Source organism: Lagenorhynchus albirostris, chromosome 9, assembly GCF_949774975.1.
Source record: "Lagenorhynchus albirostris chromosome 9, mLagAlb1.1, whole genome shotgun sequence".
NCBI classification, from domain to species: Eukaryota; Metazoa; Chordata; class Mammalia; order Artiodactyla; family Delphinidae; genus Lagenorhynchus; species Lagenorhynchus albirostris.
In genome coordinates, this window is record NC_083103.1 from 96,606,900 (window position 1) to 96,621,332 (window position 14,433).

The 14,433-nt window shown below is 47.1% G+C and overlaps 1 protein-coding gene across 1 annotated transcript in view; it reads left to right on the forward strand.

Moving 5' to 3' along the window:
• GRIK4 (glutamate ionotropic receptor kainate type subunit 4) overlaps positions 1-14,433 on the forward strand; it is a 311,751-nt gene that overhangs the window by 169,976 nt on the left and 127,342 nt on the right. Inside the window, exon 6 of the mRNA XM_060157982.1 lies at positions 2,180-2,233. Coding sequence (XP_060013965.1) covers positions 2,180-2,233 — 54 coding nt within the window. The remainder of the gene's footprint in view (positions 1-2,179; positions 2,234-14,433) is intronic.

A 14,433-nucleotide genomic window follows, 5' to 3' on the forward strand; every position in this document is an offset into this window, starting at 1 on the left:
AGAAAGGCTGTAAGGATTTACACTCCCACCAGCAGCATATAGGTGTCTTATAGCACCCTTGCCAATACTGGGTATTTTCATTAAAAACGCCTTTAATTTTTTTTTATGGCTGTGCCTTTGAAGGAAATTCCCTTGTAATTATCATTATTAGCAAATGGTTCTGCTGGGTGCAGGCTTTCCTGAGGCCACCTGTCAGACTCAGCCCTTGTGACCTTGGAACCAAATCCATCAGTGACCAGCGAGGTTTTGGGAAACCTTGCTCCCATTTGAATTCCTAGCAGCCCCAGCAGGCCGGCCCTGCATCCGTCCTGGACTCAGTCCGCACGTTTCCCTGGAGCTCCAGACTCCTCTTTCACGGAGCTACAAGCCGGCCTTGAGGGGCCTCAGGGAGGATGAACTCAGTGTGGGAAGCAGTGTGATCAGAAGATGTACGGAGCTTCTGGGAGTGTTGGTGTGCTCTCCTGAGCCTGGCCCCAGAGCTAGACAGCACTCCGCTGCCTCTTGATTTCAGGAAGATTCCCAGAGTAATCCCCTACTTCATTGAGCGGCTCTTCTGGCAACGAACTCCATGTTTACCCAGAATTCAGGTCTCAAAAACCAAGGATCTCTTGTCTCTTATTTTTAGGACATCAGATTTCACAAAGTAGATTTTAACCATCTGATGGTGCCCTCTCCCAGCCCCCTGCCCCCAGCCCATCCCTGTAACCTGGGAGCTCTCGCTGGCCTAGGCAGTGGTGAGAGGCACGGACGGTGGGGGAGGGAAGGGATAGAGTTGAGCATCGTGCCCCACCATCTTCTTGGAAGTGGAGGAGGCAATGTAGCTTTGCTAGAAGAAGGAAGAACCTCCCGTCAGGGTCCTTGGGCTCCATCAGGACCCCCCGTGCAATCTCACCCCAGACATTTGTTTCCCATTGGAATGGCAGTGATATAATTACCCTGGCCTATCCTTCAAGGAGCCTGTGAAGGTTCCTGTGAGAATGCTCACAAAATTATTGGAGTGCCTTGGGGGGTCAAGACGATGTAAGGGGAAAATCTAATCATCCCTGGCCTTGTATTTTCCTCCCATGCACCTCAGTAGTCATGACAAAAACGGTTTCCCAGGGGCCCAGGGCTGTGGGCTACATGACGCAGATCTAACCGACGGTCAGGAGGGATGAGGGCCCTGGGGAGAGCTGGGCTCATTATTTCCGTGATCTCCTTGTCAGCGTCTATAGCACCTGTCACACTCCAAGCCAGGCACGCCGACAGGGAAGCTTGCTTAGGGGCATTTATGATGGCTACAAAGATCAGACAAAAAGAGACCCTTCCGAAGTCACAGCTCTCAACCGTGGGCTGAGACTTGCTGATGCGCTGTGACCAAGGGCACGTCCCAGGCAACTCGCTCCTCGCTACTAATAAAGGACCAAAGTTTGCAGATGATTCACCTGTTTCCAACATTACTGCAGATTCAAGAATACACTTGAGTCTCACTCACTCTCATCCCGCTAGGGGTGGAGTTAATTTGGGAATTGCCTACAACCCACAGACGCTCTGCTATCTATGCCTCGGCCCCTAAGAGAAGTGTGTCAGTAGTTCCATCAATATCATAGCCCTCCAAGGGGAGTATGAGACATTTCCATTTATGAGACGCGTGATCTTCTGGACAAGTTGCACAGCCTTTGGTGCTTCAGCTGTCAGTGCTCAGCTGTCAGTGGGGGTGGTGAAGGAGTAATAGTGCCTACCTCGTCCGGTTAACCCGAGTAAAATGCTTTCTAGTGCTTGGTACAGACTGAATAGTGAGTGAGTGTTAGCCATTGGTATTGTTAATGGTCATGGGGATAATTATTATAGTCTGTTTTATTATTTGTTTCATTTCCCGTAAAGTCACTTTGGTTTCCAGAATACCCAGTTATATCCATGGGAATGTGTTTTACCTGAGAATATCAGCTACTAGGAGTGTCACTGCAGGGGTGGGGTGTGGGGGGGGAGGGGGAGGGACCTTACTCTAGAGGCCAGGGTTTCTGTGCTCCGTCCTCCAAGGCCGAGGGCAATGTAAGAAACAATCAATCAAGATGTTCTACGCTGCTGGTGCTGAAGGGTAGTGGGCCAGACCAAGGGCTGACACTTGGAGCCCTCCCTGCTCATGCACTTCCAGCAGGTTTTTATTTTCCTCTCTAATCTCCTTCTCTTCCCTTTGCAGGCAGCGGAACTAGGGATGGTGTCAGCCTATTACACATACATCTTCACTAATCTGGTAAGACATTTTCGCAGCTCACCTCCTTGGCATAGAGAGTATCATTAATTAGGGTCAGTGGGGAGTGACGGAATGAAGCCTGGGAGATGGGAAGTAGGGAAATGGAACAGAGGAGCAGAAGCCAGCCAGAGAGGCAAGGCATCTGAGAAACATGGAAACCCAGGAGCCACTGGGATTCTCATCACAACAATTCTTAGCCTGGAGAGGATGGAAATTTGGGGAATCTAATGCCTCCATTCAGATGCCACCAGCAACATAGCACTGAGCCCTCTGATGGATGCTCTCCTCTATAGGTCCAGTTACTGGCCTGCAGTCCAGTCTCTACACTGCCAGACCCTTATGCTGGCTGGTTCAGAAGTAGGAAAGCTAGAGCACAAGATGTACGCGTGTCCTATGTACAAAGGTGTTATAACTGGATACACGTCCAGAGGCCATTTTTGCCAAATCCCCTTGTTTTGCAGCTGAGAAGACAGTTCTGTAGAAACTCTATTGAGTCAGGTTGGAGCACTATTTTTGCCATGTACCATCTGTGTACCCTTCAACAAGCACTGAGCCTTGTTTTCCTTATCTGTAAAATGGGCATAAGGACAGCTATGTTATGGAGTTGCCGTCATTTCGAAATGATGTAATTTAATCTGCGTGTATTTTGAAATTGTAAAACATTAAGAGATGTGAAAGGTTGGTGTGAAGTATAGACACACTCAGTTAGAGAGTAGAAAGAACCTCAGAGAACAGGTTTAAAAAAATTATAACTTTTTGTTTGGAGATTATTATAGATTCACAGGAAGCTGCAAAGATAATACAGAGAGGTACCGTGTACCTTTAACCCATTTTTCTCTAATGGTTACATCTTACATTATTACAGTAAATATCAAAACCAGGATATCAAAATATCAAAGCTATTAAGACTTGTGTAGATGTGTGTAACTCCTACTGCAATCAGGATACAAAATCTCATTACCACAAAGATCTCCCTCAAGCTACCATTTTAAAGTCACACCCACTTCCCTTCTTCCCACCACCTCTAACCTCTAACAACTGCTACCCTGTTCTCTATTTCTAAATTTTCTAATTTTACATAAATGGAGTCATGAGTAAATGACCTTTGAGGTTAATTTTTTTCACTCAAAGTACTGCCCTCAAGATTCATCAAAGGTGTTGCATAGATCAATAGTTTGCCCTTTATTATTGCCAAGTCATATTTCTTGGTGTAGATGTACCAGTTTCCTTAACTATCCACCTATAGAGAGACATAGTTTCCAGTTTTTGGCTATTACAGATAGAGCTGTTATAAACAGTCATTCAGAGAAGAGGCTTAATTAGTTTATGCCCTTATTTCTTTTATAAATGCACGAGATATCCAGATCATTTAAGTAGCCCCTTCATCCAGACGTGCTTTGATGTAACAGGAGCCTGGCCAGGCATTCGGGATTACAGCAGGAATAAGAAACCAAGCCGGCCCAGGAAAAACCTATTGCAAGGTACCTGTCCTATTGCATAGTGGCAAATTCTATGAGACGTGTACACAAAATGCTTTAGACCCTAGAGCAGGGGTCACTTGCTCTACCTGGAGCAGGCAGGAAATGCTTCATAGAAGAAGGGGCCTTTAAGCTACACCCTGAAAGACAGGTAGGCTTTTTCCTAGACAAACAAAGAAGGAAAGAACATTCGGGGGTGAGCAACAGCTTATTCACATACCTGGAGATTTGAGTGACTTCAAACATATGGACTGCGCCAGGAATGGGTGTGTCAGTTAATTATTATTCATTTGTCTATTTGTAGCCATTCGTGAACGTAACCTACTTAAAAGATGTGAGGCAGGTATCAATGCAAGATCCTTGCTGTGCTTGGGGAGCAGAATTCAACCTCACCGTTATGACTCTTGAATCTTAAAATGGAAAAGGTTACCTAGAAGTTAAGCCTTTCTTGGCCAACACAGGTGGTAGGGTAAGCTAGGTGATTGTGCAGTGTCCCTTCTGGGATTTAGGGGCCAGGACTCCTGAAATGTCCTGAGAGGCTGAGGAGATGCCTCCAAAAGAGACGAGCTGGGATTCTGTGGTCCCTGTTCTTGTCCAGCTGTAGTGTCGTGAACAGCCCTTTCTTTGGGCTGCGGTGGAATTGTTCCCCCTGCAGCATCCTACAGGCCTTTGCTCTCAGGGTTGAAAGGCCCCTCGAAGAATCCAGTATAGCTGCTTTTCTGGTGTAGGGACTCCCTCCACGGCAGGCTTGCCCCATCACAAACCTGCCTGTTCCATTGTTGGAATTTTTCCACTGAGGTGTAGCATACATATAGAAGGCCACACAAATCATATGTGCACAGCTGAATGAACGTTCTCCAGGTGAGCACACCTGTGTCAGCAGCACCCTGATCCAGAAATAGCCCATTGCTAGAGCCCCAGATGTCCCCCTCACGCCCCCTCCCCAGTCACTACCCCTCAAAATGTAAAGCACAAGGAACTTCTTTGTTTGCTTATTTATTTATTTTTCCTATCTAACACTGCTGTTGTAAATCACTACATTAACATGGAAAAGGGTAGAAAAGGATTAGACTATTCCCAGAGCAATGCAAAAGCATTTGCCTAATGTAAGGAGGCATCTGGGGGAGCCCAGCAAATTAGCAGAAGAATAGAGAGAGATGAAACTCCAATTGTGTTCCATTTGGGGAGCCTGGGAAGTAGAGGGGAGGAGGGGGAAAAGGCAAGCCAGGGGCCATCTGCCTTGTGCCCATCTGCCAGGGACACCCCCCATGTCAGTTAGCCAGGGCAGCAGAGGAGGAAGGAGCGGGGCAGCAAGGAGTCGCGGGGGTGTCTTTGCAGATTGAAGGAGGCTAGTCTTTTGGAAGCTAAGTTCCCAGGACGGGAATGAGAATACTGCGCGGTTGCTTGGCCTGGAGATGTTTAAGAAAGCGTCACCCACGCTGCAACCCACCACTCCCTCTTCTCAAACATGGTAATAACGATTGTGATGAGGAATCTTGTGGAGAAAGCACTGGCCTGTGAAGTCAGGAGACCTGGGTCAAGTCCCCACCCTGCCTTATACTCACTGTGTGACTTTGGGGGAGTCACGTTGACTCTCTGAGCCCCAGCTTTCTCCTTTGTAAAGTGGGGATAATCAAATCTTACGGGATTGTTGTGAGGATAAAGAAAACTGCATTGTAAATTGCCAAGTACTATATGTTTTGAAGGCATTGCATTTTTTAATAGATCTTTATTGGAGTATAATTGCTTCACAATACTGTGTTAGTTTTGGTTGTACAACAAAGTGAATCAGCCGTATGCATACATATATCCCCATATCCCCTCCGTCTTGTGTCTCCCTCCCACCCTCCCTATCCCACCCCTCTAGGTGGTCGCAAAGCACCAAGCTGATCTCCCTGTGCTATGCAGCTGCTTCCCACTAGCTAACTATTTTACATTTGGTAGTGTATATATGTCGATGATACTCTCACTTCACCCCAGCTTCCCCCTCCCACCCCGTGTCCTCAAGTCCATTCTCTATGTCTATGTCCTGCCCTGCCACTAGGTTCATCAGTACCATTTTTTTTTTTAGATCCCATTACAGATGGCCAAGAGGCACATGAAAAGATGCTCAACATCACTAATTATTAGAGAAATGCAAATCAAAACTACAATGAGGTATCACCTCACACTGGTCAGAAGGGCCATTATCAAAAAATCTAGAAACAATAAATGCTGGAAAGAGTGTGGTGAAAAGGGAATCCTCCTGCACTGTTGGTGGGAATGTAAATTGATACAACCACTGTGGAGAACAGTATGGAGGTTCCTTATAAAACTAAAAATAGAACTACCATATGACCCAGCAATCCCTCTAGAGGCATATACCCTGAGAAAACCATAATTCAAAAAATACGTGTATCACAATGTTCATTGCAGCACTATTTACAACAGCCAGGACATGGAAGCAACCTAAGTGTCCGTCGACAGATGAATGGATAAAGATGTGGCACATATATGCAACGGAATATTACTCAGCCATAAAAAGAAATGAAGTTGAGTTATTTGTAGTGAGGTGGATGGACCTAGAGCCTGTCATACGGAGTGAAGTAAGCCAGAAAGAGAAGCACAAATACCGTACGCTAAGGCACTGTATTTTTTTTGTAACACTCCAATACTTTCAGCTTTCAAAGAGCTTTTGTCCTTCTTGGGTGGGCACAGAACGAGATGAGCTTTGGGAGCGTGCCTCAGTCAGAGAGTTCTTTCAACTTGGAATTAACAGGATTCACACGGTTTGTAAGTTTGCAAGAGGAAATCAGAAAAGTAACTGCATGAATGATGATGGCTGAGTAATAGCCAAGAAAAGAGAAGCAGAGCTGTTGCAAAAATCAGCCAGTGAGAGAACACGCTGGAGGCTTCTCATTAGTGCCTTGGCTCTCTGGAAGGGACAGACCCTATGAGGAGTAAAAAACCTCTTTTTAAGTCCATCCTTTCTGCCCAGTTGCTGTTGGAGTCTTGGGCCAGAGCATTAGGGGCTTTATGTAGAGGTTCATAAGTGAGCCTCTGTGCTTCTCCAGTCCCTTTCCCCAAATACAGATGCCACCTAGACTTTCATTTTTATTTATTTCTTCTCTGAATTCCTCAAGGATCCCCATCACGTCCCATCTCTCTGAATTCTGCCACAGTGATGCAGCGGGCACTCAGATTAGCTTTTTGAGAGTGAGCACAAAGGTGTGGGCTTTGGCATTCGTAGACATGACTAAGAATTCCAGTTTGACTAGCGATCAGCTGTGTGATCCTGTGCAAGTTACTTAACCTCTCTGAGCCTCAGTGACCTCATCAGCTGTTGGACGCTAATAACACCTGCCTCAGTAGATAATACCCACACAGAAACTGACTCACAGTACACGTTTAGTAAAGGGAAGGTATTATTTTAAAAAGTGCTATTTGTGCTTCCCATGTACTGAAAAGAGCAGGAGATATTTATTTTGCCGCCCAGCCTCTAATGGCCTATAAAAGTGACTCCTAAAATGCCATTTTATTGATTTCCAGAGAATGACTAGAACTCGGTAGCTCAGTTATTGTGCATAACCATTGTAGGGTTTGCTGGTATTCGTAATTACTGAGTAGTTGGTCAGGTCTTCATACCTCTGTCCCACCAGGTGTTACGATTGATTTAGGGCATCTGTAATCAATGGGTTTGTCTGACTGCTCTGGACTCCATCAGTTGATTATCCATCTCAAGAGTTGGGACAGAAATAGCCATCATGAATCAAACTTCTAAACTATCAATTCATTTTGACCTTATAGAAAGCACAGTTTCTTTCTATCGGGGTCTGGCCAGCAGGGAGAGTGAGGGTGCCAGCCTTGAGCTTTGAGTGACGGAGGTGACTGATGCAAGGAGAGGTTGGGCCAGGAGAGCTGAGGCTGGCTGGGAGGATCCTGCATCTGTGACGGGAAGAGCTGGGGAGGAACTCCGCAGGTCCAGGGAAGAGCCAGGTCTGGGGGTCCAGTGGGAGCCCAGGCTCAGTGAGGTGTGTGACAAATGTGAGAGTCACTTCAGCAAGAGGGCAGAGACCCAGGAACAGGGACAGACTCGCTGCAGAACAAAGGAAGAAGTTACATACAGGAAGTTGGTAGCCATTGAGGGCAGACAGTCATAGCAAACAGCAAACAAATATACAGGTCTTTTATTTATATCTCTATTTCGAAATAGAATCTGGCGTAGTTTGTACTAGTGTCAGAGGTGTGATCCGTGAAACAGCTTCTTGTCCCTGCTTCTGGTTCTGATGGGTCAGGGGTCAGTCCCATCAGGGGTACAAACCTCTGATGAACAGGTTGGAATGGGTCCCCTGAAGGCACCTGGCTAAGGCGGGAACCCAGCCAGAGGGTCAGCTCCTGGGGTCCAAATCATGAGAACTTTTATGGTAAATTGAGAACCTGGATATGCACCTGGCCAGGGATCTGGAGAGGAACGAGAAGGAGGCAGGTCCTGGTGGTTGGCCAAGGTAAGGGGTCAAGAGTCCAGGCCAAAGATGGACCAAATAAGGGACAAAGCAAGGTGAACAAGAAAATTATTCTGCAAAGACACAAAGGACACAGATGCATGAGTGACCTCGAAAATTGGTTCCTGCCTTTATCCAGATTTGTTGCTTTCTTTGTTTTTTGAACGTTTTTATTCTGGTAAAATATATGGAACGTAAGATTTGCCATTTTAACCATTTTTAAGTTTACAATTAAGTGGCATTAATTACATTTAAAATGTTGTGCAACCATCATCACTACCTATTTCTAAAACTTTTTCATTACCTCAAACAGAAGCTCTTTAAATATTTTTTTTTAAATAAGGAAGGGTATTTTTTTAATTAATTAATTAATTTGTTTGTTTTTGGCTGTGTTGGGTCTTCGTTTCTGTGCGAGGGCTTTCTCCAGTTGTGGCGAGCGGGGGCCACCCTTCATAGTGGTGCACGGGCCTCTCACTGTCGCGGCCTCTCCCGTTGCGGAGCACAAGCACCAGACGCGCAGGCTCAGTAGTTGTGGCTCACGGGCCCAGCCCCTCCGCGGCATGTGGGATCTTCCCGGACCGGGGCACGATCCCGTGTCTCCTGCACTGGCAGGCGGATTCCCAACCACTGCGCCACCAGGGAAGCCCCAGCTCTTTAACTATTAAGCAGTAATTCCCCATTCCCCCTCCCCCCCAGCCCTGATAACTCCTAATCTGTTTTCTGACTCTATAAATTTGCCTATCCTAGATATTTCATAATAGTGGAATCCTGTAATATTTGTCCTTTTGCGTCTGGCTTATTTCACTCAGCGTGTTTTCTAGGTTTATCCATGTCATAGCATGTATCAGAACTTCATTCTTTCTTTAACTCTTTTTTTTATAGTGGTAAATATACATAAAATTTACCATTTTAAAAAGTTCATTCAGTAGCAATAAGTATACTCACATTGTTGTACAACCGTCACCACCATCCATCTCTAGAACATTTTTCATCCTCCCAAACTGAAACTTTATACCCGTTAAACACTAACTCCCTATCCCTCCTCCTCCCGGTCCCTGGCAGCCACCATTCTGCTTTCTGTCTCTATGAATTTGCCTCTTCTAAGTGCTTCATGTAAGTGAAATTATAATACTTGTCCTCTGGTGCCTGCCTTACTTCACCTAGCATAATGTCTTCAGGGGTCTCTGTGTCAGAATTTCCTTCCTTTTTAAGGCTGAATAATAAACCATTTTATGTATGTACCACACTTGATTTATCTCTTCATCCATCATGTGGACACTTATGTTGCTTCTTCCTTTTTTTTTGTTTTTGTTTTTTTTTTTTGCGGTACGTGGGCCTCTCACTGTTGTGGCCTCTCCCGTTGCGGAGCACAGGCTCCGGACGCGCAGGCTCAGCGGCCATGGCTCACGGGCCCAGCCGCTCCGCGGCACGTGGGATCTTCCCGGACCGGGGCACGAACCCGCGTCCCCTGCATCGGCAGGTGGACTCTCAACCACTGCGCCACCAGGGAAGCCCCCTGCTTCTTCCTTTTGTCTATTATGAATAGTGCTGCAGTGAACATAGGTGAACAAATACCTGATCGAGTCCTGCTTTCAATCCTTTTGGGTATATATCTAGTAGTGAAATCCCCGGATCATATGGTAATTCTATGCTTACTTTTTTAGGAACAGCCAAACTCCTTTCTAGCCGTACCGTTTTTATTCCCACCAGTCATGCATGAGGGTTTGAGTTCCTCCGCATCCTACCAAAACCTATTATTTTTTGTTTTTATGATAATAGCCATCTGAATGGTACGAAGTGTTCAGATGTGTTTCTTATTTCTATTTGGAGTTTTCCAACTGAAAGAAGCAAGACCACATGGCTGAAGTCGAGAGTCCTGATTAAGAAGCTTTATAATGGGAGAAAGAAGCTGGTGTGTAAAAACCAGTCCTCGAGTCCATCAGACCTGGTGAAAATCCCCAGTTCGGGAGCTTCCTAGCTGTGCGCCCTGATGCTCTTGGGGGCCTCAGTTTCCTCGTATGTAAAATGTGCATAATAATATCCATCTCAAGAAATGTTGGTAAAATTTAAAAATAGCGATGGATAACGCTTTGTATCCAGTAGGCAATGCCAGCTGCTTTAACAGATAAACCCCAATCCCATGGCTTCACACAGTAGATGTATATTTCTCACTCAACTGAAGGCCCCCAAGTGTGTTCCTGATATCAGGCAGCCTTCCAGAAGGTCCTCTGGGAGCCCAGGCTTCTTCTAGCTTCTAATGTGTCCTCTGAGAGGCCAGGATGGGGAAAAACATGAAGGCTCAGACACAGGAGGGCTTTGGGGGCCAGGCCTGGAAGTGGCACACAGTATTTCCCCTCACAATCCCACTGGCGAGAATTTAGTCACATACTCACACCTACCGAAAGTGAGATGGGGAAACATCACGTACCATGTGTCCAGGGAGAAGAGGAAATGAGTGTGCTGATCGGCTACCCGTATCTGCCACATTATTAAATGATTAATGATCATCATAGGTCTCTTTTGCGTATGCTGGAAAAGCAATTAGCATCCCAAGCCCTGGCATGTCTGTTTAGAGGCTAACTGACTGTATCCATGGAGATCAGCACTTCATTATAAAGGCGTCAGCTCCCTTATAACTAAAAGGGTCTGCACCTCGAATGGTCTTGCCCAGGTGAGCCGCTGGCCTGACGGTCCTGTCTGGCACTTCCAGGTGGGGACTGCACTGGACAGGTATAGATTCTCTGTGCTCATTCCGCTCTTTAGTCTGGGAGGAGTCTCTGTCCTCCAGTCAGCCTGCGGGTTTGGCTGCAGGAACCATTGTTCCGCAAGACTGATGGTAGTTTGGATAAAGGACGTGAAGAATTAAGGGCCTTTGGGCAAAGCCCAGTCAGCTGCTGAGACAGCAGAGATGCCATCTGAAGAGAAAAGGTGAAGGAGGAAGTGCAATTTGAGCTAATAAATCTGGGAGAATTATCCAGCTACTAATGAACCCAGGAGATTTGTAGTCACTGCCTAATAAAGAAAAGAAAATCACCCTAATCTATTGTCAGCGAGCACAGATGAGCCCAGTGCCAAAGGAGGGAGCTGCTGCCTTGGCAGGGAGAAGTGTGGAGATTCAGGGGCAGGGCCAGAATCATGAAATGTCAAGGAAAGGTAGTAAGTGGGCACCGGAAGCAGGGAGCTGTATGGTCGGTGGGCCACCTGGGCTGCCACCGACATTGCAGGCAGCATGGCTCGCTGGATGTGGTGACCACCGTTTCATTTTCCTGCCACAGGTAAGGCTAGAGCGCCACGCTCGTGATGCCACCACCAGCATGCTGGAGGGTAGTGCTGTTTGTATAGAGGCACCAGCATCTCAGAGTTTTTTTCCTTTGGGGAATCTAGAGAGAAGGGGCCAAGTGCCGGCTGGGTGTCAGAAGGCATGGGGCAGGGTGACACCAGCACCTGTAGGGTTACACCTGCATGGGACAAGGTTACACCAGCACCTGTAGGGTTACACCTGCATGGAGAAGGGTTACACCAGCACCTGAAAGCTTACACGTGCATGGAGAAGGGTTACACCAGCACCTGTAGGGTTACACCTGCATGGAGAAGGGTTACACCAGCACCTGAAAGCTTACACGTGCATGGAGAAGGGTTACACCAGCACCTGTAGGGTTACACCTGCATGGAGAAGGGTTACACCAGCACCTGAAAGCTTACACGTGCATGGAGAAGGGTTACACCAGCACCTGTAGGGTTACACCTGCATGGAGAAGGGTTACACCAGCACCTGAAAGCTTACACGTGCATGGAGAAGGGTTACACCAGCACCTGTAGGGTTACACCTGCATGGAGAAGGGTTACACCAGCACCTGAAAGCTTACACGTGCATGGAGAAGGGTTACACCGGCACCTGTAGGGTTACACCTGCATGGGACAAGGTTACACCAGCACCTGTAGGGTTACACCTGCATGGAGAAGGGTTACACCAGCACCTGAAAGCTTACACCTGTATGGAGAAGGGTTACACCGGCACCTGTAGGGTTACACCTGCATGCGACAAGGTTACACCAGCACCTGTAGGGTTACATTTGCATGAGGAAGGGTTACATCAGCAGGAGGCCTCATCATACAGAGGATGGGCAGTGAAGCAGCTGTGGCTTCTAGTTATGGCCCTTCTACTAAATAGCTGGGTGACATAGTAACAGTGATAGTTGATATTTATTGACTGCCTTCTACATGCAAGGCTCTGCAATAAGTGCTTCTCAGTTATTTTCTCGTTTAAACCTCACACAACAACTCGAGCAGAGCACTATTTTATCCACATTTTAGAGATGAGAAACCTGAGGCTCATCAAGGTTTGATACTCTGTACAAGGTAGTAGAGCCAGATCACAAACCCAGGCCGTTAGCTCTCAGCCACCTCACTCTACTGCGTTTATCTAGGCGTGCCATTTCTCCTTGCTGGGCTTCAGCTGCTTCATCTGAAAATGATGATGTTGTATTGGGTGATCTCTGAGGATCTTTCCAGCCCTGGACTTATTTCATCCTACACATGGTTGAGGGCATCACAATTCATAGCACCCTGTGGTTGGGAATGTTTCCTGGAGAGCGGGGAGGATGATCCATTGGATCGAGGGCCCATGGGGCCCTGGAAGCAGTAGAAACTAACAGCTCCGTGGATGCCCAAGGAGTAGCCAGGTCCTGCTGAGTCTTGCGGAAATAACCCCTCCGTGCCCTAGTCTCTATCTTGTTTGGGCAGAATGGATATCTGCAGCCGATTTTTCTCCTCTGGGTCCATGTTATTGTCAAGCAGACTGAGCCTGTGTTTATTTTTCTAGAGGTTGATCAGAGAGATTAGCCATAAGTAACTGAAGTTGCTAAAATTATTACAGAAAGGGGAGCCGGGGCGGACAGGGAGGGAAGAAACAAATGATTCCAGAGGACGTGAATGCTCACCGTCCTGCTCTCCTGATCCCCTGACGGACCAACCCTACTCATCTTTTAGGTCTTCCTTAAATGTCGCTTCCTAAAGAACTTTCCCCTGACACCCGCTGTGTTGAGTCTGCTGTTAAACGCTCTCACAGCGCCTTGTCTTCCGTATTTTGTAGCATCCATCTCGTGGGAATTCCTCCTTCTATATCTGACCTCTCCACCAGACTTTGAACTTCGTAAAGGCAAGACCATCACTTGTCCATCACTGTACGCCAGTCACCTACTGGCACACAGTAGGTGCTCAATCGATATTTATTGAGTCAATGAGTGGAGAAGTTCATGACATGATAGAGTTCTTGGACTAGGAGGGGTGGCCGGGTGAGATGGCTCATCTCCTTCATCCAGTAGGAATTAGCTCATCCCAACTAAGCCCATGAGCACAAAGTTCCACAGCTTAGGCAGGAGGAGCTGGGCCTGGCCCCCCCTTTCCCGAGGATGCCTTGGCATTTTCATAGCCCACATGGTAACTACTCGGTCTGGAATGCCCTTCCTCCATTCTGGGCTGGACAGATTTGAAGTTAAGTATGTGCAAGACTGGGAAGGGCGGTTTCATTCAGGATCTAAGATACAGGGTTTCAGGGGGTTCTGATGAGTGAGAGAGGTGTCGAAACCTGAGGCCCAGGGTTGGCACCAAGACTGACCATACTTTCTTTACTGGCCACACCATGCCTGGGTCAGCCTGGGTCAAGTGACCTCTTCAAGCCAACACCTGGCACCAGACTCACGGAGCCAGAACCCAAGGGTCTTTGAAACAAGACCTCTACTTCAGGTTTTCGAGGTCATTATGAAATTATCTAGTCCTCTCCGCTGTCCCCATGACTTGACACATGAGGTTTGGTGAGCCTCATGGCTGTGTTGACACAGAGGATGGAAACATGGCTTAAAGGAGGCAGCCGGGGACTCAGATCAGAGAGGACTTGAGTTTGAATCTGGGCCCTGCCATACGTGAGATGCACACATGGCACGTTAACCTACTGGAGTCTCAGTTTTCCCTTTTGTAAAATGGGGATGGTAATTTCTATAACATCCCTTTGTGAGGAACATGGAAGGTTTCTAATCCTCAGTGGGCTGCTGGTAAACATTACTCCCTTTTCTTCCCTCTTTCCCACTTCCCTGTTGAGTATGTTCATGCTTAGACCTTGGTGTCCTGGTTTACTGCCTCTAGCTTTCCAAAACGCCAAAGTTGTTATCAGAAACATTTCATAATTGGTCTCTCGCCTACTTGTAGTTAGAACTACAGTTCCCACGGTATGTGAGCGTCTTTC